The following is a 24,102-nucleotide window of genomic DNA, read 5'->3' as shown; positions in this document are numbered from 1 at the left end:
TGTCAAATGCCAAATTAAAAATATGTACACTATCATATATTAATAATTTTTTGATTTTTTTGAGGACAAGATTCCAACTCAAATTATCTCCTCTTCCAAAGAAAAAAAGAAAAAAAGAAAAAAAAAAAAAGAAAAAAAAGATGGGTCAAGTCTCGCTCTGGCAATAGCGGTCCACGTGTCTGAAGGCAATTGATCCACCTCAGACAAATGCAAATCGATAATCAGTCGCTTAACACTGCCACCACTACCACTCAGCTTCTTCTCCAAAGATAACCAAAAATCTGGGCCGTAATTCAGGTTGCTCTGTTCTTGCCTTCCACCCAAATGGCTCTTAAAGCTAATGCCATAGCGCCGACATATCTTCACCGGTCATTTTTCACTCCACAAGCTCCACCTCTCCCTCCGATCAAACGGTACCATCGCTACAACACACATATTCGTCTCCGTTGCCGATCTTCTCTTGTCGATGAGCAGCAGAAAGAAGTCGTCTCGTTTTCTGAACCCGAAAAATCTCTCATTGAGGCTCTCATTGGTGTCCAAGGTCGAGGCCGTTCTGTTTCTTCTCAGCAGCTCAGCGTAATCTTTGTGCCCTTCTCTTCATTCTTTTTTGCGGTGTTTATTTCAGTCCAGATTCAGAGTTTGAACTTCTTTTAATCTACTGATTTCTTCAGAATGTCGAGCAGGCCGTGAGTGTTCTGGAAGGTTTGGAAGGCGTGCGAGATCCGGTAATCCGGTTGGCTTTCCCTATCACTTCTCAACAGTTCTGTTATTAACTGCACAATCAACAGTACTGTCAACTGATTTTCTTTGTTTCAGCCATGTTTAAACAGTCTTACTTGATAGGAATGACGAAACTTTACACTCTTGGTTGATTTTCTCAACTTTAAGCATAAATTTTCATAATTTTACTTTTGATTTTTCTAAAAAGTCGGGTACGGTTGGAAATAGGATTTTTTCCATAATTAGCCAATATATGACTCCAACGATCTTCCACTCACACAAACTACACTATTTAGCCTCCTTTGAAGACTTCTTCCAAGCCTCCTGACGACTCCCTTTTAGGAATCCTTCAACAAAGTACATAATTGAGCCTCCTCTTAAAAGATCATTTATCTGTCTAGCATTATTTGGACAACTCTATTCTTTGCTAGTCCAATAGCACAAATCTGCACTGTGACTACACCTTCAAGACTCATGAACTTTTTTCTCCAAACACCTAAGTCCCTATAACTATATTTACGAGGCTCACAACTTCTTTATTCAGACACCTGAGCCACTATGACTATACCTTCGAAAGTCGAAACTCACAATTTCTTTACTTGGCACTTGAGAATTCTACTGACATGACTAAATGAAGATAAGGGCATGCCTCTAGTATCGCTGATAAGGGCATGCCTCTGGGGCCACTGATAGGAACATCGACCCTCCATACTGATATATAATTGTCCACTTTGAATATAACCTTTCATGATTTTACTTTTGGACTTTGAAAATAACCTTTCACGATTTTACTTTTGGTTTTCTCACAACTATAGTTTTGAGCTCTAATAGAAAGGAACTAGCTTTCATAGTGGAAGTAGAAATATCTATACATGGTATTCAAAACTATAGTTCCTTGGTATCTTTGATTACTTTCAGTCACTACTTTGACGGGTTTAATCATTCAAGCTTGTTAGTTCACAAATCACTATCCATGTTCTCGAAGTTTCAGCAGCGGAAAGAGATGGTGGAGACAGACTTGTAAGGAGATCAAGAAGCAGAGAACTAATAATGGGCTAGAGTATTTGAATCATCAATTCAATTATCCTTCAGTTTTGAAGTAATTGTCTGAAACTTACGAGAAAAGTGTCCCTAGAAATGGTTGGACAGAAAGAAACCAGGAAACTTCTTGTAGAGTAAGCTGCAAACCCACCAGAAAATTAAAGCAGAGGTGACAACTTCACATGCATTCTACTGGTTCCCTCCAACAGCATTGCAGTCCATGGTATCTGAAAAACAAGAACGCCTGCTGATCTTAGGAATCCAAAAGTGCTCGGAAGTGTTGCTTATGCAAATATCGTGGGGGAACAGCAGAGATTGAATTTGCTAGACGTGAGACTTTTGGACAAGAGCACATCGGTGTCTTGGAAAGTACTGGGATTGCTTATGACAAATGAAAGGCGCACTTACTACCTATAGCGGAGTAATGCATGTTTTTAGGTTAGGCTATCTTGAAGGAGTGGAAGGCTATTAATTCAGGTTCTAAAAGTGAACCTCTTCAAAATGCATAAAATGCCATCGTGCAGAGAAACTAAAAATGTATGTGAAAAATACTCATCCAAAAGAGGGTCTACCTGGAAGAAAGAAGCGTATCATGAGAGGACCAAACGTTTTAGTCTCTGTGAAAGGTTGCGTTAATTTCTGAGATTCATGCAATGGGTAAACTCTGATTACTAATCTCCAGTACTAAGTCTCAGAAAGGCCCAGACTAGATAAAGGTTACTAATTTCCAGCCTTTCTGACTTTGTCGGTAAGTCCAGCAGTCCCTTTCTTGAAAGGTGATGAGTGAAGACAAAATGGTCTGTAGATGAAGATTTGTGGGAGCTGGTGATAGCCCTTTGTTAGTTTCTTTTCCACATCCCCTTCTGTTATCTGGTCAAGGGAGTGTTATTAGTTTTTTAGTTAATTGGTGGGTAAGAAAGGGAACTACAGGTAGAAGGGCAGGGTGACTGACTATTGCCTCCCTCTGTTAAATACCCTCTCGTTTGAGCTTTGGAATATGAAGGAATTGGCTTTCATGGCGGATGTTGGAGTACCTCTGATACTTGAACCCCCATAATGCCAGGCGTTCTTATTACGCTCTGGTTACATCTTCACTCGGCATATTCTACAAGTTTATTTGTATGTTACTACAGTCTTCTTAAGAAATTCGTATGCTTCAAAGTCCTGTTTTAATTAGTCAATGCTAAAGCAGCAACTTGTAACATTATGTGGTAATCCGGAGATTTCTGTCCGCCATATAGAGATTTAGAAATTTGTCCTTGGTATTATATCTTCAACATGCATGAAAATTAATGAAGATAACTGGCCTCTATTTTGCAAGTTTTACGTTTTGTCTTTGTTAATCCTCTCTTCTCTCTTTCATTGCCTGCAGACGAACTCTAGCTTAATTGAAGGACGTTGGCAGCTGGTGTTCACAACTAGACCTGGAACAGCGTCCATAATACAGGTTCAATTTGAATTCTTTATAACGTGCTCCAACAATAGCAATTGCCTTCTCTCATGTTATGATCGTGTACCTAAACTATTATTAAATCATAGTTCAGAAGTTAGATTCCAAATTTCTTTCAGCATTTTGATTAAAATTAGGTGAAAAATCTGCTGAAAACTAATCAATTAAAATATCAAATATGATTATCCATTTACTGTGACTATCTTCCTGAGCCATAGACAACGAAAAAGATGGTGATTATCTCGTCGTTGAAAAAATTAGTGCAGGACAGAAACAAGGACTTGGAAGAAAGAAATTTTTTATTGAGAATGAATAAAAATGGGCACTTCTGAAAGAAGACTCTAATCCCACTCATTCACTTTTTTTCTAGCTTTGCTTGCTTTCCTCATATGTGGGACATTCTCCCTATTTATAAGCAAAAGATACTTAGGACCCTAGAAAGGATTTTTTTTGGACCTTTCGTGAATATAAAACATCTGAGATTTTTACTTTGAGATCTATCCTGATCTAAAGGAATTCTAGAATTCTTGGAAGCCACGGAAAAAAACAGTCCTTTAAGGTATTTGTTTACAATTTTTAAGATAAATCTTGAAAGGACTAATATATATTAAATTCTTTTAGTTAGTGTTTTTCTTAACAAAGGATTTTGAAAACGTTTTATTGCATTACCTCAGTCACTAATTATTATAAATTAATTTCAAATTCTGATAAGATTGTGTGGAACGAAGATATAATCAGTTTGCAATTAAGTGCAAACTTTGAAGCAATGATATGGACAAAAGATAGTAAAATTCTGAAGTCGATTTTTTTCCTTCAGAGAACATTTGTTGGAGTTGATTTCTTCAGTGTGTTTCAAGAGATTTTTCTACGGACAAACGACCCACGGGTCTCCAACATTGTTAAATTCTCTGATGCAATCGGAGAGCTGAAAGTTGAGGCATGTTTTTATATCTTTTAATAATCGGATATCAATCTCAAGTATCTTGCTTTCTAATGTTATTCTCTCCTTGTAGGCGGCTGCATCAGTGAAAGATGGCAAACGCATCCTTTTCCAATTTGACAAAGCAGCATTTTCTTTCAAGTTCTTGCCTTTTAAGGTTCCATATCCTGTACCATTCAGACTTCTTGGAGATGAAGCAAAGGGCTGGTTGGACACCACATATTTATCTCCCTCTGGGAACCTCCGCATCTCAAGAGGAAACAAGGTAAATTACTTCACTTTCCTCGGTTACTCGAACATGTCTCACATACTTGCAACTTCTCGAGTTGCTTTGGCAATTGCTAAGGACATAGAGAACCATTGTAATAGTGTAGGGCACCACGTTTGTGTTGCAAAAGCAAACGGAAGCAAGGCAAAACTTGCTGCTAGCAATTTCTGCAGGTAAACGAGTCGATGAGGTAAGCGCACTTTCCACATACACTCATCATAGAGAATAATCAAATTCATTATATTCTCGTCCGGTTGATTTCTCGAGTACTTGAACTACTACAGGCAATTGATAAGCTCATCTCTGAGTATCGGAATGAAAATAAATTTCAACAGGAGCTTCTCGAGGGAGACTGGAATATGTTATGGAGTTCACAGGTAGTCTATGCTGTCATATTTCCGTATGCTGAACAAAAGAAAATAGGTTACCAAATTATCAGTTAAAGGAAAGGGTGGTACAATGTGGACAGCCTGAATAAGTATTTGAATTAAGTATAAGACCTTATCCATTAAGGCTGTGTGCCATGAGTGTCGAGGGGTAGTGGTTCTAGTTTTAACATAAGATGAGTATCAGCAAGTTATAGTCTCCACAAAAAGTTGTGATAATTTTGGAACCCACTTAGCTGCATATCCCTCTCTAGAAGCAACCTTTTATACGATTTCATCTAGCTACCCTTAGCATTTGTTGCAAAGGACGATTTACCTATTGTTCCCAGCATTTGTTGCAAAGGACGATTTACCTATTGTTCCCGTTTCATAAGAAGCTACTTATCCAATTACTGTAAATTGCAGATGGAAACAGATAGTTGGATAGAGAATGCTGCAAATGGTCTCATGGGGATGCAGGTAGAGTAAACATAATGGCAATCACTGTATTATGCTTTGATGATGTATAACTTTTATTTATGGAGTAAATTAATCATACCCTTATACTAGTCACATGCATAAAGTACACTTCCTACCTCGACAGATTATCAAGAATGGACAAATGAAATTTCGAGTGGATATGTTGCTTGGAATGAGATTTTCCATGACCGGTACTTTTGTGTAAGTTTCCCAATCACATAGTTCATTTAATTGCGTAGCAAAGCTCTCAGAAATCGTTTGGAAGAACAGAATCCGACTGGCAAATACATAACATGATATGTTCCCAATTGTTATCGGGTTTTTCGATTTGCCATAGACATGGGTTTTTATGTGGCAGGAAATCTGAGGACGACACATACGATGTTTCAATGGATGATGCTGCAATTATTGGAGGTCCTTTTGGATATCCCGTGGAAATGGAGAGCCGGTTTAAGCTCCAACTTCTGTAAGATATCTCTGTACTTGGTTGTTCTTTTATTCAACGGTGGTATTACACAGTTGATTAACTTGGCAGATTATTTTCAGATACAACGATGGGAAGATAAGAATCACACGAGGATACAATAACATCTTATTTGTTCATCTACGGGTCGGCGAACCAAAGCAGGTGTAGGAAGATTTGTCGAAAAGAGGAGGCCCTTGAGGTGAGAAATCCATGTATAGAAGTAAGATGGTACCTTAGCGTCTTAACAATATATAATCATCAAATTGAAGTTGTACAAAACCCCAAATCATTTCGAAGACTCTATTTCCCTCAAGTTTTGTTGGCTAGATAAGGAAAAAATCATATTCAATCTGTGAATGAATCTCATCCCAAGATTCGAGTTTTAGTTCTAATTTTATACTAAACCATTCCTCTCGATGTCGTATTCCTGTTCATTTTACTGCCCATTCTCGACATTGGTCCACTCTCCTCACAATTGGGTGGCTGGAAAAGTAGAAAATTGGAGAAACAATGGGTGGGCATGTAAGGAACTTTTTATTATAATTACAAATCGATGAAGCAGATCATGAATTACAGGAGTTCGTGTACTTGCTACATCAAAAAATGTCCAGATGTAAAAAGTTTTGCTATTTGTTACATCAAACAGTAACATGTACCAAACGGGAGGCATACACATCTATGGAGACATCCATATCTACAGAGAATAAGCACTTAGAATATCGAAGCAAGGGAACTTTAAGTCCATGCACTATTGAAAACCATTGAAGAGCTTGCCAGAAAACCTCCTAATAGCACTTTTCAGCTGCAACCATTTCTAATTGACCCATTCAGCTACTGGCAACCAAATTGAACATAGAATGTCAACGACTGAGACGGTAACAAGAAGACATCAGAATCTAGAGGAGGACGTACAAAGGCTATCAAAGGATTATACCCGTAAGTCTTTACTACATGATCACATAATTCTTCTTGGGTTGCACACTAAAAGAAGCTCATTCAAATGACGCAACTTGATTTACTCGCTCGTGTTAACAAAAACGCTGCAACCTCCAAAAAGAAAACAATTGATGCAAGCTTTGTCTTCCAACAACTGCTCGAGGAAATAAAGATATGTCAGAACGTTGAGCAATGGCTTGAATAGCGCATTAGGAAATTAGTAGAGGTTAAGATGATAGGAGAAACTAGCTTCGATTCAAATCGCTACCTGCATATGATTCCCATAATTGAATGCTTAACCTAATAGTTCAAACCCGCTTAACTAAATGAATAACAGAGTTGAAACCCCAAAATAGCAAGCAAAACTAAGAGGATAAGTGACTAATTAACTACAAAACCCAAAAACAAAAATACTCCCCATAATTAGTTCAAAAGAAGCATTTGATTCAGATAATTCCGAAATAGATACCAAAAAAAAAAAAAAAAAAGAAAGAACAAATATAGTGATTACATTAAGAAAGTTGTATGTACACCCCAAACTAGTGCATCATGATTGACGCAATGACTCTCGAAAACCTCAACCTGACACCGAAAAAGCTAAAATATATATTTATAAATTTTATAAAAGAAGGATAAAACACAAACTAGCATCTTCCGCAGACTGAATCATCACCTCAACTACAGAGTCCAATTACACCAAAAGAAAAAAGAAGAAACAAAAGATATAAAACTTGGAACCTAACACAAAAGCTTTGAAAGTTAAGCTAGACAAGAAGCAAACTTGATTAAGAAACATCAGCCGTTTCCAACAAGAGAGATTCTAAAGAAAATATCAGTCAGAAATAAACAAGAAGCTGCAGAAGATAACAGTGACGACAGAATTCCAAGAAAATGCCACTTCAAAAAAGTGGATTTCGTTGCACAAAATTAATCATTTGTGCAAGCACTTCTCTTGAAATAGGCCTATCCATAACAAGAGTCGTTTCCTGTTACAGAATCCTCCTTTGATTCTTCACATCCTTCCTTTACATCACAACTATATTTACAGGAACAATTATGCTTATTTGCTCTTCTTCATCATTGACCATTGTTTCATTTCTAATCCCTGAATTTGCGTGCAAAATATTACCCCAAATTTTAATCCATATCCTATCTTTCATTTTCCTTCCTAGAACAAGTTTGCCCTTCATTTCTTGATCATTTGCTACATCGTCTGCCCAAAGCTCTTCATCTGATTCCTTCCCCATTTCATCCTTCACTATCACTTAATCTCTCCAACTTACGACATGAGGTATAACAGATTCAGATAGAAGCATTTCTAGTACATAATTCAAACTTCAATAAAGCATTTATATGCCCCACTAATAACATGTCAAACAAAAATTACCTAAAGAATTAGGCCAAATAGCCTTATAAAAAAAGAATAATAAATAAATTTCTTTATGAAAACAATTGTACAAGCGATTGAAAGAATGTGTGTGAACCAAAAAAAAAAGTTGTGAATGAAAGGGAAACTTATAAGCCATATTAATGAATAACCATTGGGTGGACACAGTAAAAATATTCCATTGGTATTCATATCCCTACAATGCGGGATAGATTTTTCCTTTTATCAAAAAGAAAAAAAAAAGGGAAATATCCAGGATGCTTCTCTAAAACTCACCTATCCAAGAAAATTTGCGAAATTTCATAAGAAATTCCCTTCCTAACTTCTCATTTTTTCTTCTTCCTCGTATCACCATCTGCTTTCCCAACAATAACCGATAATTAGCTGCATGAGAGAGTTATCCTTCTAATTTAGTTTGGCACAATCCCTCAAATAATTGAGCATTGGTTCATTGATCAGGACTCCAAATTTTGGGGAAACATCTTTTTAGTTAAGAGTGCATACGGATTGCACCTAAAGGAAAATTTTGTTTAATCCATTGTTTCTTCAAAATTTCCAAAATTTACTCTTCTAGGAAAGACATCTGAGGCAATAAAATTCCTGAAATGTAAGGATTTTAGCATCGAAAGCAGGACCATACAAAATGAATCTTCATAGAAGAATGCCCAAATTGATACTGGATGGCATATTTGCAATGAACCTGAGACAGCAACACGACTATCGAAAATACAAATATTACAAACAAGGTTTAGGGAGCTTTGTTGAAAAGGGTTCACATGAAAGGTTCATGTAGATTTACAAGTGAGGTAGAAGGCACACATTAAGTGCTCCAATATGAAACATATACTTGAAAGTATGCTCAATAACTTCCAGCAGTAACTCATGACTAAACTTTCAGGAATGCATCACCAATAATTATGGAGTAACACAACAACAATTTCGACTATAGATGAAATTGAGTCTTGAAGACAAAAATCTTCAATCAAATAATAAACATATTGCATGGAAAATTTTTTATTAAAATAAGAGACGTAGAAAAGTTCATTAGAATAAATTTGACTTTGGTAACCATACCTTAATTAGTCTTGAGCTCACAATTCAACGACATCTATGTTCGTGAGTTATCGAAGTTCACTACCTTATCATCTTGCAAATACTTCCATGGGTACCTTCGCATATTTATGCGCTTTCTTTCCAATACAAAGGAGAATGTCGCATTTTTCTGCTGCTACATATGCTTATGCAAGAAAGGAAGAGGGAATTAGCTATCTATATCAAGAATCACTTCTGCTTGTCCTACAAAGCAAAGCATAATTTAAAACCAAATCAGTTATGAGATTTTTGTACTAGAAAAGAAACCACAAACAACAAAAGCTTTTGAAATTGCAAGATGGTAATAGAGACAAAAATGACTAGAGTTAAGATCAATTTCCTTTTCCAAGAAAAGGTATGTAAATCTTATAGGAATCAAAAGATGATAACAATAGAGCACAAAATTCGATAATGACCTTAGGTCTAATATTAATACCTTACCTTACAATGTCAAAGCATACAACCACTCCAAAGAGAAGTACTTCCGGCACCAACAATTCAAGCACACAGAATTAGTTTAACATAATAACCAACCATAACAAGGCCAATGAACGAAAAAAAAAAAATGACAAAGCCAAACCACAGGAAGAACAAAAGGCAATAGAACTGACACAAACTCTGCATGTATATGCTTTGAGAGGTATATTTCTCAACAAAGAAAATCATAGGAAATTATTAACAAGCCAAAACTATTGCCTAAATTGATGGTTTTTAATATCAGAGTTCGCTATTATTAATCAGGATAAGTACAGTTGCAACACAATCATTTTATTTCTCATATAGCGAAAACGTTACCAAGTTACAAGAGGTTCAGTGATGGGTTTGGGTTAGCCAACAACTAGAGCTTCACCATTGGACCTCAGTTCTCACAAACATCAACATCGTCATGGTAACCAGCACAACACTTCATGATGTTGCCTTAGCTTAACCCATCAAGACCAAGAGGGAGAAAAAATCAGCGAAAACTCATTAATCCCTCTCTCTTAGCCATGGCCAATCACACACCTTCACAGTCTCTCTCTAAACACAATTACACCCCCTGCACCATAGAAATTTTATGGAAAGTAACACAATGACACCCCTCCACCAAAGAAATATGGAAATAAACGAAGAATAATGCTTTGGATGAAATCCTCTGCTCAATTTACAAACAGACCTAGAAGTCTTTGATAACAATTTAGCAGCTATACAAGGCAATTACAATGGCAACAAAAGAAATAGATGGGCAGTGTTATAAAAAGAATACAATACAATAATATAATACAACTTGGAGAGAGCAGCTGTGTTGATGTGAGAAAACGCCACATTGCATTTAAGTGTGGGTACAACCGAAGTAATACATGGATTAGTAACAGATTCTATGGTGTCATCTTCTTCCTCAAAACTATTACCTCATTTCTTACCAAGAAGATTCATGCACCCGTGATTGGAGAATCTCATCGGCACATTACACGATGATTCCCAACTATGAAGATCAACATCCTCAAAGGCTTACATTGTTTTGATTAACATTTTTCTCACAAGGAACATTGTTTGACTAAAAAAGCTTTGAAAAAAAACAAGAACTTGGAAACTCGAGGCATTTAACTAGTAGAAGACTTTCTGCAGCAATTGAATCTCACAAGATATATTCCACTTTTCGTCAGACAAATTTCAACAAATACAGAGAAAAAGCTTTGGAATTGAACCTGAAAACAACGGGAAGTTGTTTCAATGGCCGCAACTTCAATCTCAATGTAGAAAGTGGGGCTCTTCATCGGGGCGACTTTGAAGCTTGGGGTCCTCATCTTCTTCGTGTAAGCTAGGGCTAATTTCATGGTGGGTGAGAAGGTAGAGTGAATGCGATTTCAAGGAAAAGAAAGGGAACGCCTGACTTTGGAATACAAAATGAGGGAGAATGAGCGGTTTCGTATTTGATGTAAGAAACTAGTTTTTGGTCTTCCCATTTCTTAAATTTAAGTGTCATGTATACACCCAAAATTATTGAAACAGCGTACGTATTTCTCCTCAACCACTTTACCTCAATCTCCAGGACTTCTTCATCGTCCTCCTTAGAACCAATATCAACATCTTGGTTTGGTCTAATCTCAGATACGTACTCTACGTCTCCAACCCTCCATCGCCTTCATTCTCAGATACGTTCTCCATTACCTCCTCATTCACATCGTCAATTGCTGTGTTTTGCTCCCTGAGAAGTTGCAACTTCCTCCTCATGTCAACGAGCTCGCTCTCCATAAGAAAAAGTCTCTCCTTCAATGTCAAGTTCTCCTCCTCCAACTGTGCTATATGGCTATCCTGATCATCGACCCTATTTTCCAAACAGTTATTATACTCTACTCCATAGTTCTGGTATATCATTTCAAATCGACTCAAGTCATGGTCCAATCTACGTTCTACCTCCAGATGTTCCTCTACATCACTATCACTCGACCCGCCACCACCGTCCTCTTCCTCCTCCTCCTGCACTTCCGCCTTATTCTCAGACCCTCGAAGCCTTATCAACCCTTTCATTGATCCATAACCATCAACACCCCATTCCTCCTTGGCCATATCACCCAACGCCTCCCTTGAAGGGGAGAACATTGGAGTAGCAAGAACGGCTGGTGTTACGGGACTAGGGGACACAAGTGAAGCGATCCCACCATACTTCTTCGCACGAATTATAAAAGACGAGGTATTCCGAGGCGCATAAGGTGCAAAACTATTACTGAACTTCTTTTTTGGGTAAAACTTTCGAGCTTTTATACGATTTTGAGACTGCAACTCGTGAAGACTTGGAGGTTGATACCCTCCAGCATTATTCGGACCAATTAAGGAACCCGGTAAGGGTTTTACCGTTCTTCTATTGTTTATCCTTTTGTCACTGACGCCTTTCCCCTTCCAATTGCCTCGTCCCGACCTTGACTGCTTCGTAATTCCGTAGCTGGGCTTCGGGAAATTGCGGTACTTCTTGTTCTGATCCAAAGGGGCCTGCAGGCGTGCCCATACCTTATGGTTTCTACTCATCATAGGCGGCAGAGAATGACTCACGATCATCTGAGGCTGAGGCAAAAGATTTGCCTGGTTGATGGCGCGCGACTGAGACATTATCTGAGAATGGCTCAATAGCTGGTTTTGGTTCAGAAATTGAGGTTGATTAATTACCTGTGGCTGGTTCATAATTTTAGACTGATTGATTACATGAGGCTGGTTTGCCATCTGCGGATGGTTCATACTAATCATTTGCGCTTGATTTATTATCGGATTCTGATCGTTCATGACAAACTATATCGAACCTAAAGCTTTGACGAAGAAATTAAAGATCGAACGATAATATCTCTCTCGCTTTCCAGATCAAAAACACGCCAACACGATCGAGAATTAAAAATCCCTTATCGCAAACCTGAAACAAGAACAAAAAATTCGCGACGAATTAATCCGAAGAACACCTTCCCTTGAGAGATGATTCTAGATAACGAGTCAAGAAAACTCCTTATGCGGCGTTACAGGCTTTTCCAGAGTATTTTCGCCAACAATTTTTCTCTATCCGCTTTGCCTTTTACTCCGAGAAAAAGGTAGGAATCTTGATTTCTTGAGGAAACTGATTTGGGTCGGTGCAAGGCGCGCCCTCGAGATATTTATAGTAGAGAGGACCACGGATGGACGGTCATGATTCAACCGTCAGATTGAATTTCGTCATCAAATGTGTCATACCATTTATTAAAGGAATGAGAATTTATTATGGCCAAAATTACAAACGTAGCCTCATTTTTCTCTATATTTTCAAAACTATATCATTGGGCCGGTTCCACCTAAGACAATTAAGCCCGACCCAATAAGAATTTTATTATTGATTTGTATTATTTTATTTTTTTTCATGATTTTATTGGTACAACTTTTCTTTTCACAATGGAGAGGGGATGTTTTAATTAATTAAGTTTAGTTCATCATTTTCATATATACTTCAACTTTCCACTCATTGTATTTTTAAAATCAATAGGTGAGAACATATTAGATAACATTTTTCCTATTCTAAATTTTCAAGACTAAATAAAAAAAAATGATAAAACATAGAAATTTAATTAAATTTTTTAAAAAAGGATAGGCGTATTGTAATCTTGACACTTTCACAACTCTTGAGAGAACTTGCATGTTCAACACAACCAACTTGCTTTTACCCAGTGACCCTTTTCAGGGCCGAGGTCTATCAATACAACGTCACATCTCATCTCATTTTGTCTCTTGGATCCCAATCAACATGCCCATATGTCTTGACGCCATCCCAAATCTCGAGGCGTTGTCGTTCATCGCAGCTCACTAAGTCCTGTCATTGAGAATGAATCCACGTGTCGCTCGTCTCATTAGGACATCTCAAACAGCCATCCATCTGAGTTATAACCTAGCGAATAAATGGATTAAATGCAGTAGAGCATGTGGGACTCCGCCTAAGTTTGATATAGTGATACTCATGGGTGTAGATGGTATAAAGAATTGAGTAATGTAATTTAGTTGCAAATGGTTGAAAGCTAAATCTTCTTTCAAGTATGCAAATTGTTGAAAACCACAGGGTATACTCGAAAGAAAAGAAAAGAAAAACCCCACCATTACCGCTACCAGTTGCTTTGTTTATTTTCATCATATTTATTGTCATATATATGTGTGTGAGATTTGGGACCGATTAATACATGTAACCAATATGATGAAAGTATAAAAGTAGGAGATTGTTCAGAGGTTGTTACGGAACCAGAAGACCCCTTTACTGCAGGTAGCTGAACCCCCCTCGTCCTCGTCTGGCTCTACATAAATGCACTCTCTGAACTCCCTCCACGCAGCCTTTAAAATGGGTGTCCCGTCGAAGTGGTAGTACTCTCCCAGTACTTCTTTTACTGCTCTCGTCGCCTCCATGGCGTTGTAGTGCGGCATAGAAGGGAACAGATGGTGAATCACATGCGTGTCCGTTATATTATGAAACACTTTATTCAGAATCCCATTGTCTCTATCCACCGTCACCAAGTTTCCTCTAAGCCAGTCCCATTCGCTGGAATCGTAGTATGGGAGTGAAGGGTGCGTGTGTTGCAACGACGAGATCAACACCACAAACGCATACATTACGGTTAGGGGCAGTAGGTAGATGCGGATGACCCAAGCGATTCCCCTTGCAGCCGCCAATTTGTAAAGCAAATACCAGAAGGCCACAACTCCCGCGCTGGATATGTGAACTTGAAGCCATTCTTTTCCGCTGAATATGGGGCTGTTTGGATAGTAATGGCTGGTGAATCTATCGTAGAATCGGCCAGAACTGTTGAAGGCTAAGTACATTGGCCTGCCAAGGGTGAGGGTGAGAAAGATGATGAGGAGTCTGGCGGGTGGGTTGGTCAAGTGCTTGAAATACCAGGGCATTCTGGACTTGGGCTTGGGGACAAACACCTCATCCCGCTCGAGGGATGCGGTGTTGGAGTGGTGGCGGCGGTGGCTGAATTTGAAAGAGAAGTAAGGGATGAGAAGGGAAGAGTGGAGCAGGAAGCCAAGGAGATGTTCTACAAATTGGTAATCGCAAAAGGCGTGATGGCCGCACTCGTGAGCGATGACCCAGAGGCTGGTGAAGACGCAGCCTTGACAAAACCAATAAAGAGGCCAAGCCAGGCAGTGTAGTGGGTGGGGAAGACGGTGGAAATAGGTGGTGGCTATGTGATAAAATATAGAGACGAAGATGGAGTCGAAGATTAGGTAGGAGAAGGAGCGGTAGAGGGATCGTTGGAAGCAGCGTGGAGGAATGGCTTTCTTGATTTGAGTAATGGTGAAGGGAGGCTTAGCATGTGTAATGCGCTCCCCCAACGCCAATTTGCTTGCTGGGGTTCGCTTCTGCATTTCCATTTATTCCAAAGCTCTTCTCTCTTCCTTTTAGTCTATATCTCCCAGAAAACAATAACTCCCCCACTCTGCTTTAATAAGTGTGTAAAATGCTAGAAGGAAGAGCAAATTGGCGTCTGGTAAGGTAAGTTTACAAGGAAACCAAACATTTGTCAAAATGGGATGTCTTTGTGTCTGTGAAGCTCGCAACTTAAGAATATGTGTTAGGCTCATCGGGGGAACAACAAAAGCATGTAGACAGAGGGAGACAGCTCCATTGGGATCTGTTCTGTTCTGTTCTGTTCATAGAAATTTCCACATGTTATTTTAGTTGCACCGACATTTTACACGTGTAGAACCACAACTTCCATGCCTCCATAGTTTTACACGTCGTCTATTATTTTAGAGAAAGCTAGCCACAACGTTTCTGTTCTCTTCTCGTATCATCGCGACAAGGTTTTTTCTTAACACTCTATGTTTCTGTTTAAATAAACTATTATAATTATGATTAACGAGACTGGTTAGGTTGTTGCTTTAATTATGATAATTATATGTGTGATCAAGACTTACTTAGGATTTTTGACATGTGGGTTGGAATGTATATGTTAACAGTTTATTTGGTAGAATACTATGAAGTTAAAATCTCCCATTTTAATTATATATTTAATATACGTTTGGAAGTGATATCAAAACAGTTAACCACTTCGTAACTTTTTAAATTATTATAAAAAAATGGTTATACATTTTTAAACGTACTTGTCATGTATATTCACGAATTAAAACTATAACTTGGAGAGATTTTTGAAGGTGAAGTTCATTTCAATCATTTTAAAATACTCTTATGTAAAATTTCTTGTATTGTAAGCTCTTAAAATTAGAGTACGTATTAAATTCAATATTGGTGCAACTTTTAATGTTTTTATAATATTTTTGTATCGGTCAAGTTTGGGTTATCATATTATTTTATTGTTCAAATTTAGACTTATACCGATTAAAAATTTTAATCCCTAATTAAACTTTTAGGGAAAAAAAAAAAAGAAACTATTTTATTGTAACTGTCAAATGACATAAAATTGTGTAAAATATAAAACTAATTCAACCCGTTAATTTTAATATTTGAATTACTTACCGTGCTAGTAGTCCATTTGATAAGTACTCAGTTTTCCAACTGGTTGCATTTTAGTTAATCAAATGAATAGAATTAGCAACAACATGACTTATATATATTGTAAACCCACCAATAAAAGTTGACCTTAATTAACGGATTAAAAAAACCACACATACACATTCAAAAGGTTCATCCTTCATAACAGTAGAACACTACGGGTCTTCCTTCAAATACGTACAGACAGACCATAAAAGGAAGAAGAGCAAGAAAAAGAGAAAGAAACTGCGAGATCCCACCATTTTGATCTTCCATTTTTCCCTTTGGTGGGCTTCAGTTTTTATTCGGGACAGACTCAGAGCTTGTTGCGGTACCAGATGACTCCTTTATCAGAATTAGCATCCTCATCAGGCGCAACGTAAACACACTCCTTAGCTTCCCTCCAGATGGCCTTCAAAACAGGGGTCCTATCGAGCCGGTAATATTCTCCCAGTACTGGCTTCACCGCTTCCGTCGCCTCCTTCGCATGATAATGCGGCATCGTGGAGAACAAATGGTGAACCACATGCGTGTCCGTTATGTTATGAAACACTCTGTTCAGTACCCCATAGTCTCTGTCCACAGTCGCCAAGGCACCTCTCAGCCAATCCCATTCCGCAGCGTCGTAGTGCGGCAACGCTGGATGGGTGTGCTGCAAGTACGTGATCAAGACCAAAAACCCATTCACTATCAGCAACGGAATTCCGTAAATACGCATCACCCACAGCGCCCCTTTCGCCACGCCAATTCGGTACAGCACGAAACACATGCCTAAAATCCCGGTATCCGAAATGTAAATTTGAACCCACTCTCGTTTCGTGAATATTGGACCGTGGGGATCGTAGTGGCACGCAAATCGGTCGTAGGGACGGCCCGAGACGTTGAAGGCCAAGTACAAGGGCCAGCCCAGGGTGAGTGTTCCGAGGAGTGAAATGAGCCTCCCTGGTGGGTTGTTGAAGTACTTTAAAAACCAGGGGATTTGGGATTTTGGCTTGGGGACAAAGACCTCATCCCGTTCGAGGGAGACCGTGTTGGAGTGGTGGCGCCGGTGACTGTATTTCCAGGAGAAGTAGGGGACGAGGAGAGCAGAGTGGAAGAAGAGGCCAACGATGTCGTCGATTAATTGGTAGTCGGAGAAAGCGTGGTGACCGCACTCGTGAGCGATGACCCAGACGCCAGTGAGGATGCAGCCTTGGAAAACCCAGTAAAGGGGCCATGCAATGTAGGAGGCCGGGTGGGGGATAAGGGGCAAATAGGCAATGGCAAGGTAGAAGAACAGAGAGACGAAGGCGAGGTCGGAAATTAAGCAGGAGAAGGAACGGAGAAGAGAGCGGTGGAAGCAGTGGGGAGGAATGGCTTTCTTGATTTGGCTGAGAGTGAAAGGAGGCTTTGCGTGTGGAACTCGCTCATGGACCGCCTTTTCCATTTTGCTTCCAACTCCCATGGCGGGTATGAATGCTTCGAGTTTTCAACTGAGAGATTGTTATTTAAAAGCAGCAGCAGAACATTGGTCACGTGGAGGTGAATGGACCCCAAATGGATTATGGATCCACGTATGCAACGTAGGGGAAGAAATCGAAAAATGATTTGGATTGAAAATGTAATGACACTTATTTTTATTATATGATATAATGCATGACAGCCACATTTTCATGTAACATCTGCCTAATATGTTTATGGTATTTCTTATAACATAGAATTATTATTATAAAGTTATGATCCATTATACGTGATTGCTCGCACATCAAATAAAATATGACTAATTCAATAACCCATAATAGAAACTTGTTATTCATGCATCAAAAAACTCATCTAATCAACTTTTAGGCCTTTCAATGGTAAAACATTTATTGTCATCAGCTCAATTCAATGTTCTTATATTTAGTTGATCGTCGCATAAATTCAACTCTAACCATGTTTGATTATCCTAGAATGAAAACGCTACTAAACTACCCAAATGAGAGTTTAAGTGATCTGTACCATCCAAAATTAGGGTTAATTTGGTCCAGAACACACCAAAATGACCCATGCCAACTAGAAAATGTTAGTGAACTGAATTGGAGTTGAGCTGACTACAAGCTGCATGTGAGCCCATAGTGCTTTGCCACTAGGACAAGCTTATTCAATATTCCATGCTGTTGGAGAGTGCTTTGTCACTAATGACTTGCCAATGGAAATAGGGGTAATTAAGCAACAAGACCTGAAGAATACAAATTCGAAAAGTGAATTATATTTTCATAAACGGAACCGCCTGGTATAGCTAGTGACATCATTTAAGAGTAACTTGTGGAGTTTTAAGAGAAGACAAAATGTAAATTAGTTAAATTTGGGGCGGCATTGATTTTCTCGGCTTGCTGTGAAACGTGGCAGCTATGCCCCAAGCTTTTTATGTTGGTATGGGAACTGCACCAAACACTCGTCAAATATTCTTGATTGACCCAGCAGTGAGCGGCTGCTTGCGTTTGGCCTTCGCACGTGAATCTTCCCTCACCAGACGAATCCTGTGGAACTTCAAACTCAATGGCCCATAGATTTTTATACCATCACTCCTTTCCTTATCCTCCAACAGATATTCCATTTTTGAGCTTCCTACATACATACATCAGCTTCATGTATACATACTACACATATTTTTATCTTTCTCATTTTTCTTTAAATAAAGATTCTTCTAGTAATTTTACAACTCTACGCGATGATATGATATTGTCCACATACTTTATGCATAAGCTCTTATAGCTTTGCTTTTGATTTATCCCAAAAGCCCCATGTCAATAGAGATATATTCCAACAATCCTCCCCTCGAACAAAGGACAACATATAGCCCCCCCTTGAGGCCTATGGAGCCTTCAAATAGCCTCCCTTTCATCGAACCTGGACTCATTCTCTAAAATTCTCAAACAAAGTACATCATTTGTTCGACACTGGAGTCACTCTTGACTACATATTAGAGGCTCACAACATTTTTGTTCGACGATTGAGGATTTTGTTGATATAACTAAATTAAGATTATGACTCTCTTCACAATAATATGATATTGTTCACTTTTAGCATATAGTTTTTAAATGATATATAAAGTATATACCTTCGATCTAGGTTTAGTCTAGGTCAGGGAAGTTGAGGTGAAAAAGAAAAAGGGAATATTGAGGGTGGGTAACGTATATGGGTAAATGTGGAGGAGGATATGAATCGGAAAAAGGTTGGAAGAATTGATTGATGCAAGGCAGATATGGAGAAAGAGAGGAGGGGGAATAAATAAAATGATAGCAATTACTTACTTGGATAAAGAGGAAGGAAAGGAAGGGATCTCGTGTGATGGAGAAGAAGACAAAGGTTAATAATAAGGTTGCCAAAAGTGAAGGAAACTATAAGTGGATACAGCCCAGTTTTGTTCAAACCACGCTCACTCCTTCCCTAACTCTCATAATTTAACTTCAAAATCTAATCGCTTCCACCCTGTCCCTCTCCTTCACCAAATCCCCCGATTCCCAACACGTGGAATTTTCAACCAATGTTTCAAACCACAGCTTCAGACATGCACACATAGGGACCAATCATTTCCTCCCTCTTTTTCCGTGTACACACACACACACACCCTCATGCTTCTATTCCTCCTCCTCTTAATGTCTTTTCTGATCTTCCTCTTAATTTAAAATTTCTTCGCGTTCACAATATAATTAACATTTTCCATTCAACTCTGTCTCTCGGTGTCTAGCTACACCCATGATTTCCCTTTTTGTCTCTTCTTAAAACCCCGCTTTGTCCTTTTCTACTTTAATTATCATCCTTCCAGCTTGTCAATACATCGGTTTTTAAGATTTTCATGCACCCATATGATTAATCCTTTCCTCTCTCCCCAATCGGCGCCCCAGGTGAATATATATATACACACACACACACATACACAAATATGAACCCAGTCTATGTATGCGCTCGCATTTTAACTAACTTTTTCTTCATCTACCCAACAACAAAATGGAGCCTCACATATGGCGTCCGATGTCTCAAATGAAAACCCAAGAATATGATCATCCTCGGTTTCACTCAGAAAGTCAGGTCGATTTGACACTCCGACTTGGCTTCCCCAATGGCAATGACAACGGCAACGCCAATGCCAACGCCAATGCCAACGCCAATGCCAATGCCAATGCCAATGCCAATGCCGGTGAACGTCCTGATATTGATCATTCTAAACCATTTTTCTCCGCTCCTCTTCACAGTATCAACCATCATGCGCTTCAACCTCACCAGGTTTGCTTCTCTCCTGCCTTATTTTCAAAACAAACCCCAATCTCTTTTGCTTAATTGGATCAAATATCAGCTTTTGCAGATCTCAATCAAAATTTCAAACAACTTTTTCAAAACTGATTATTGTGCTGTCTCTGCCTAATCTTGATTAGGGGTTTTTCAATTGAGGCGTGATTTGACTAAATTTAATAATCACTAGTGTGTACACGATCTTAATATTAACTAGCCTTCCATCCTAGTGCTTCCAGATTTTTTTCTTCTTTCCATTTTAGAGTTAGGAATTTGAAGCTTTAATGTCAATGTGATATACATATACATATATGATGATTAAGGATGTATAGTTCTGATATGGAAATGCGTGGAAATTCAAATCGGATGTATCACTGATTAATCCAATGATATTAAACCAAAACTCAAACAGGTGATGGTGAACAATAATCATGGGTTGGCGTCTTCCGGTGGCAGAAGTGGTGAGATGATGAGTGAGGCGAATTACAACCCTCACCAAATTGTATGGTCAAAAGAGCTGAAAACCTATGTTCTCAAGTCAAACAACTTTGGGCAGCTTCATCCAAGTTTATACTGCAACACTTATCCAGCGAAGACCATTGGCAGCACTGCAAATGGCATGCCCAATCTTCCTCTTCAAAATTACAATAATGACCAGTACACACTCCTCAACCCTGCTTGTAGAAAAACAGATGATCATGAAGCGGAAGCTTCCTCCGGGGGCGGCCGGCGGAGAGGTTTGCAACGGCGCCGAGTTTCTGCCTGCAACGAGGTCGAGAGGAGGTGCACCAACTACAATTGCAACACCAATTTCACGCCCATGTGGCGTAAAGGCCCTCTTGGTCCTAAGGTACGAGATTAATTAAGATGTTAAAATAGAAAGTAGTGAATTGAGAAGCATAATGGTTGTAATATAGTGGATGGTGGATTAATATTTCAGAGCCTTTGCAACGCCTGCGGCATAAGGTATAGAAAGGAAATAATGAATAAGGAAGCAATGGCAGCAGAGAACAACCACGGGTAGCAAGAGAACAGCGGAGGGAGCCTTTTTCTTGAACGCTGGGCATTGCCTCGGGTTCTTTTCAAGTAACGCATGGCAAGAGCTAGGTGTCACTTGTTAAATTATTGTAGATTTCAAAATTTTGTTTTTATTTAAGAATTTGATTTCTGTCTTCATCCCTTTTTTTCTTTTAATTGAAGCTCGGTTACATTAAATTGATTTAATTACCGTTCAATAATGAAATTGTCCTCATGCGCACATCTCTTGATTCTAAAACGTAATTTCTTTTTATTACTAACTGAAACTTTAATTTTAATCATCCGATCCTAAATTAGGATTTAAATTTATCCACCTCCTCCAAAATATACACTTAATTCAAAAGAAGAGTAGCATGAATGAATTTCATTATTTATATCTTACATCTACCTTATATCATTCACGTGTATTAGGGTTGTAGATCCTTATTATTTATAGCACGAATGAGACTCTCTTTGAATCATCTATTCTAATAGTTCGCTCCTTGTAGCTCACTATTATTAACATTTAATGTCTAGTTTCTAAGAGCTTAACTCATTGTTTAACCATACAGCTTCTTGGAGCTTATTTATCTTGTTAGGTTTACTCGTTATTTATGGAGTTCATCCTAGAGCAGTAGAAAAAAAAAAAAAAAATCTATTTTTTTTTTAACATTATTATTATTTTTAATTTTGAAATTCTGAATTTTATTTTTTTCCTCATTCTTATTTTCCGTGTTCTTTTCCTTATTTTCCATTTATTTTTTAGTTTCATTTTCTTCAAATTTTCTGTAAATTTGGATATTACAAACATGCCCCACTCAACAAATGGATAGGCTGGAGGGGATTTGGGCAATCCATCTCTTGTCCGAAGCCCATTTGGGTCCAGTTTTATTTGCTTTTGGGTTTAGTCCCATCTGAACTAATCTCGATTATGCCTCACGAGTCCAAATAGCCCACAACACTACTAAGTAAATAAATATTTTACTAAATTATCTAATTCAATAAATTTGATATATAATACTAATTAACTAAATAGTTTGAGTAATAATCCATTTCATTAATTTGACATACTTTACTATTTAAAAAGAACTAACTAAATATTCCATCACTAGGCCAACATTCATTAAATAGTTGACTAGAGTGGGAGAATTTGATGGGGGTATTTGGGTAAAATACATTTTAAAATGGATCCTTTGAAAAAGAGGGAAAAAATTGAGAGCATAGTGTACGCGCGATCTACTTCGCGGCTGTCGACATTTTCGAAGCCCCAACCCTTTCCATCTTTGTTATCATCGAAACCCGTATAAGCTTCTACCTCACCATTCTCGTTTCCAACCCACTTTTTCCCATTTCATTTCTATTTCTATTTCTGGATTTCGGGAAACTCTGCTTTTTAACTTCTCCAAAGTCCCTTTTCTCTTCACATTGCCGTTCTCTGTCACAAAAATGTAAGCAATTCCTTTCTATCTTTTTGTGTTGTGGCCAATTTTTCATTAGCATTTCACTGCTCCAACGACTAGAAGCTTGTTTCAACCTTTTCTCGATTTAGTTTCGTTTTAGTTTTTCGCGCAATCTAACTGGTAGATCCATGTGGTTTTGTTTTCTTATTCGAATTTTGTTAGTCTCTGGAATTTCTGTTTCCGAATGCGAGTTTTGTAATGTAGTTACATGTTGGTATTCTTTATTGGAAACTATGACCGAGTCTCTTGTCCGTTTTAGATTACTATGACTAGTTGTTTTGCGCCATTTGTTAACTGATCGATATAATTTTGTTATTCCTCAGAAGATAATTTTATCTACCATGGCGATGGAAATATATTTTTTCCTGGAGGATCTTGTGCCAAATAATTGTTTAAGGATTACAAAAACCAATGGCATAATAAATTTGTGTCATCCTGTTTGGAAATGAGTGTTTAATGTTGAGATAAACAGGTTTCGTCCTTTTCTAATAAATCAGGGCCGTTAATACATAACTGGAACTGAACTAGCTGGCAATTCTTATAGCGATTTTGGTGCTTCGGATCTTGAATATTGGTCATATTAGTGGATTCCAACCCCCAAGTTTTAAACAGCTAAGCAGAGAATGAATAACCAGAATCTCGAGTTCTCATTTTTTTTTTTTTTTTTTTTGCCCCTGTATTTTATTTGAAGTTGTCTATTGTGACCTTAAAAAGTAGCCAAGTTAGATCACTATTTTTTCCCTCCTCCATTGAACTTCACATAAATGAAACGGTATTTTATTTAACATTTGAAGCCTAGCTCCTTACTGTTCCCGTGGTTAAATTGGGCAGATCTCGATTCTCTTCTGCGAGATACTATTTCCTGAAGATGGCGGCAGCAGCTTCTAACCTTCAGATAGCAACACTAAGACACTGCCAATTGCAGTCTAGGAAAGGCTTGAAGCCATGTGGAACAACTGTTAGCAGCAGGTCTAAAGCATCATCATGGGCTAAGCTTTCGAGTTCTAGCAACATATCATCATCGCCATTTTTCTACCGGAAGTTTGTCTCGTCTTCTGGTAAAAATGAGAAAACTGTAACCAAAGCAATGGCTGAAGCTAGTGATAGTAAGCCTGTCTCTGGGCTGTCAATTGATCTACGAGGTTAGAGTTCTCTCGATTTATTTTTCATTATTTTGTTGTTCTGGTTTACATATGTTGTGTATAGTTCTTTTTTTTTTTTTTTTTTTTTTTTTTTTTTTTTTTTTTTTTTTT

General features: G+C 38.2%; 6 protein-coding genes across 24 annotated transcripts in view; 3 read left to right on the top strand and 3 right to left on the bottom strand.

Annotated features, from left to right (window-relative positions):
- The first annotated feature begins 244 nt into the window (after window positions 1-244).
- Window positions 245-6,145, top strand: LOC111448350 (probable plastid-lipid-associated protein 12, chloroplastic). Of its 2 annotated transcripts, XM_023087881.1 has the most exons (11): window positions 245-576; window positions 672-725; window positions 3,134-3,208; window positions 4,029-4,148; window positions 4,225-4,416; window positions 4,526-4,609; window positions 4,704-4,796; window positions 5,211-5,264; window positions 5,389-5,465; window positions 5,623-5,730; window positions 5,811-6,145. In XM_023087881.1, the coding sequence occupies exons 1-11, from the start codon at window positions 325-327 to the stop codon at window positions 5,896-5,898; spliced, it is 1,197 nt and encodes a 398-aa protein (XP_022943649.1). In that variant the 5' UTR covers window positions 245-324; the 3' UTR covers window positions 5,899-6,145. The 2 variants fall into 2 exon arrangements, with proteins under 2 accessions (XP_022943649.1, XP_022943650.1); XM_023087882.1 differs by lacking the exon at window positions 4,029-4,148.
- A 102-nt stretch (window positions 6,146-6,247) lies between these two features.
- On the bottom strand, window positions 6,248-12,741 carry LOC111448351. 17 transcript variants are annotated; one of them, XM_023087890.1, is made up of 5 exons: window positions 10,834-12,741; window positions 9,941-10,184; window positions 9,587-9,626; window positions 9,128-9,349; window positions 6,248-6,820 (listed from the first exon to the last, which is right to left on the bottom strand). In XM_023087890.1, exon 1 carries the CDS (start codon window positions 12,401-12,403, stop codon window positions 11,246-11,248), a length of 1,158 nt encoding a protein of 385 aa, XP_022943658.1. In that variant the 5' UTR covers window positions 12,404-12,741; the 3' UTR covers window positions 6,248-6,820; window positions 9,128-9,349; window positions 9,587-9,626; window positions 9,941-10,184; window positions 10,834-11,245. The 17 variants fall into 17 exon arrangements, with proteins under 17 accessions (XP_022943658.1, XP_022943662.1, XP_022943651.1 ...); XM_023087894.1 differs by having other exon boundaries at window positions 9,128-9,290; XM_023087883.1 differs by adding an exon at window positions 8,330-8,437 and having other exon boundaries at window positions 9,128-10,184.
- A 987-nt stretch (window positions 12,742-13,728) lies between these two features.
- On the bottom strand, window positions 13,729-15,060 carry LOC111448352 (bifunctional fatty acid conjugase/Delta(12)-oleate desaturase-like). The gene has a single exon (XM_023087902.1). It carries the CDS (start codon window positions 14,996-14,998, stop codon window positions 13,850-13,852), a length of 1,149 nt encoding a protein of 382 aa, XP_022943670.1. The 5' UTR covers window positions 14,999-15,060; the 3' UTR covers window positions 13,729-13,849.
- Window positions 15,061-16,215: 1,155 nt separating this feature from the next.
- On the bottom strand, window positions 16,216-17,598 carry LOC111448353 (delta(12)-oleate desaturase). The gene has a single exon (XM_023087903.1). It carries the CDS (start codon window positions 17,560-17,562, stop codon window positions 16,435-16,437), a length of 1,128 nt encoding a protein of 375 aa, XP_022943671.1. The 5' UTR covers window positions 17,563-17,598; the 3' UTR covers window positions 16,216-16,434.
- A 2,452-nt stretch (window positions 17,599-20,050) lies between these two features.
- LOC111448354 (GATA zinc finger domain-containing protein 8-like) lies at window positions 20,051-21,556 on the top strand. Its single transcript, XM_023087904.1, has 3 exons — window positions 20,051-20,366; window positions 20,785-21,222; window positions 21,313-21,556. The coding sequence occupies exons 1-3, from the start codon at window positions 20,091-20,093 to the stop codon at window positions 21,394-21,396; spliced, it is 798 nt and encodes a 265-aa protein (XP_022943672.1). The 5' UTR covers window positions 20,051-20,090; the 3' UTR covers window positions 21,397-21,556.
- Window positions 21,557-22,603: 1,047 nt separating this feature from the next.
- LOC111449071 (enoyl-[acyl-carrier-protein] reductase [NADH], chloroplastic-like) overlaps window positions 22,604-24,102 on the top strand; it is a 5,326-nt gene continuing 3,827 nt past the window's right edge. The window contains exons 1-2 of one of the 2 annotated variants that reach the window (XM_023088917.1): window positions 22,604-22,837; window positions 23,681-23,991. In XM_023088917.1, coding sequence (XP_022944685.1) covers window positions 23,718-23,991 — 274 coding nt within the window. In that variant the 5' untranslated portion in view covers window positions 22,604-22,837; window positions 23,681-23,717. Of the gene's footprint in view, window positions 22,838-22,894; window positions 22,970-23,680; window positions 23,992-24,102 lie in introns of those variants that run through there. The other variant, XM_023088918.1, reaches the window with a different exon arrangement.

The sequence above is a fragment of the Cucurbita moschata genome, unplaced genomic scaffold, assembly GCF_002738365.1.
Source record: "Cucurbita moschata cultivar Rifu unplaced genomic scaffold, Cmos_1.0 Cmo_Scf00010, whole genome shotgun sequence".
NCBI classification, from domain to species: domain Eukaryota; kingdom Viridiplantae; phylum Streptophyta; class Magnoliopsida; order Cucurbitales; family Cucurbitaceae; genus Cucurbita; species Cucurbita moschata.
This window is presented reverse-complemented; position numbering and strand designations above follow the sequence as displayed.

Coding starts and splice junctions, on each gene's coding strand:
- LOC111448350 (XM_023087881.1), top strand. CDS start 325: ATGGCTCTTAAAGCTAATGCCATAGCGCCGACATATCTTCACCGGTCA. Junction 3,209..4,028: donor GAACAGCGTCCATAATACAG/GTTCAATTTGAA, acceptor TTTTTCCTTCAG/AGAACATTTGTTGGAGTTGA. Junction 5,466..5,622: donor TCCATGACCGGTACTTTTGT/GTAAGTTTCCCA, acceptor TTTATGTGGCAG/GAAATCTGAGGACGACACAT.
- LOC111448351 (XM_023087883.1), bottom strand. CDS start 12,403: ATGAACGATCAGAATCCGATAATAAATCAAGCGCAAATGATTAGTATG.
- LOC111448352 (XM_023087902.1), bottom strand. CDS start 14,998: ATGGAAATGCAGAAGCGAACCCCAGCAAGCAAATTGGCGTTGGGGGAG.
- LOC111448353 (XM_023087903.1), bottom strand. CDS start 17,562: ATGGGAGTTGGAAGCAAAATGGAAAAGGCGGTCCATGAGCGAGTTCCA.
- LOC111448354 (XM_023087904.1), top strand. CDS start 20,091: ATGGAGCCTCACATATGGCGTCCGATGTCTCAAATGAAAACCCAAGAA. Junction 20,367..20,784: donor ATGCGCTTCAACCTCACCAG/GTTTGCTTCTCT, acceptor AAACTCAAACAG/GTGATGGTGAACAATAATCA. Junction 21,223..21,312: donor AAGGCCCTCTTGGTCCTAAG/GTACGAGATTAA, acceptor TTAATATTTCAG/AGCCTTTGCAACGCCTGCGG.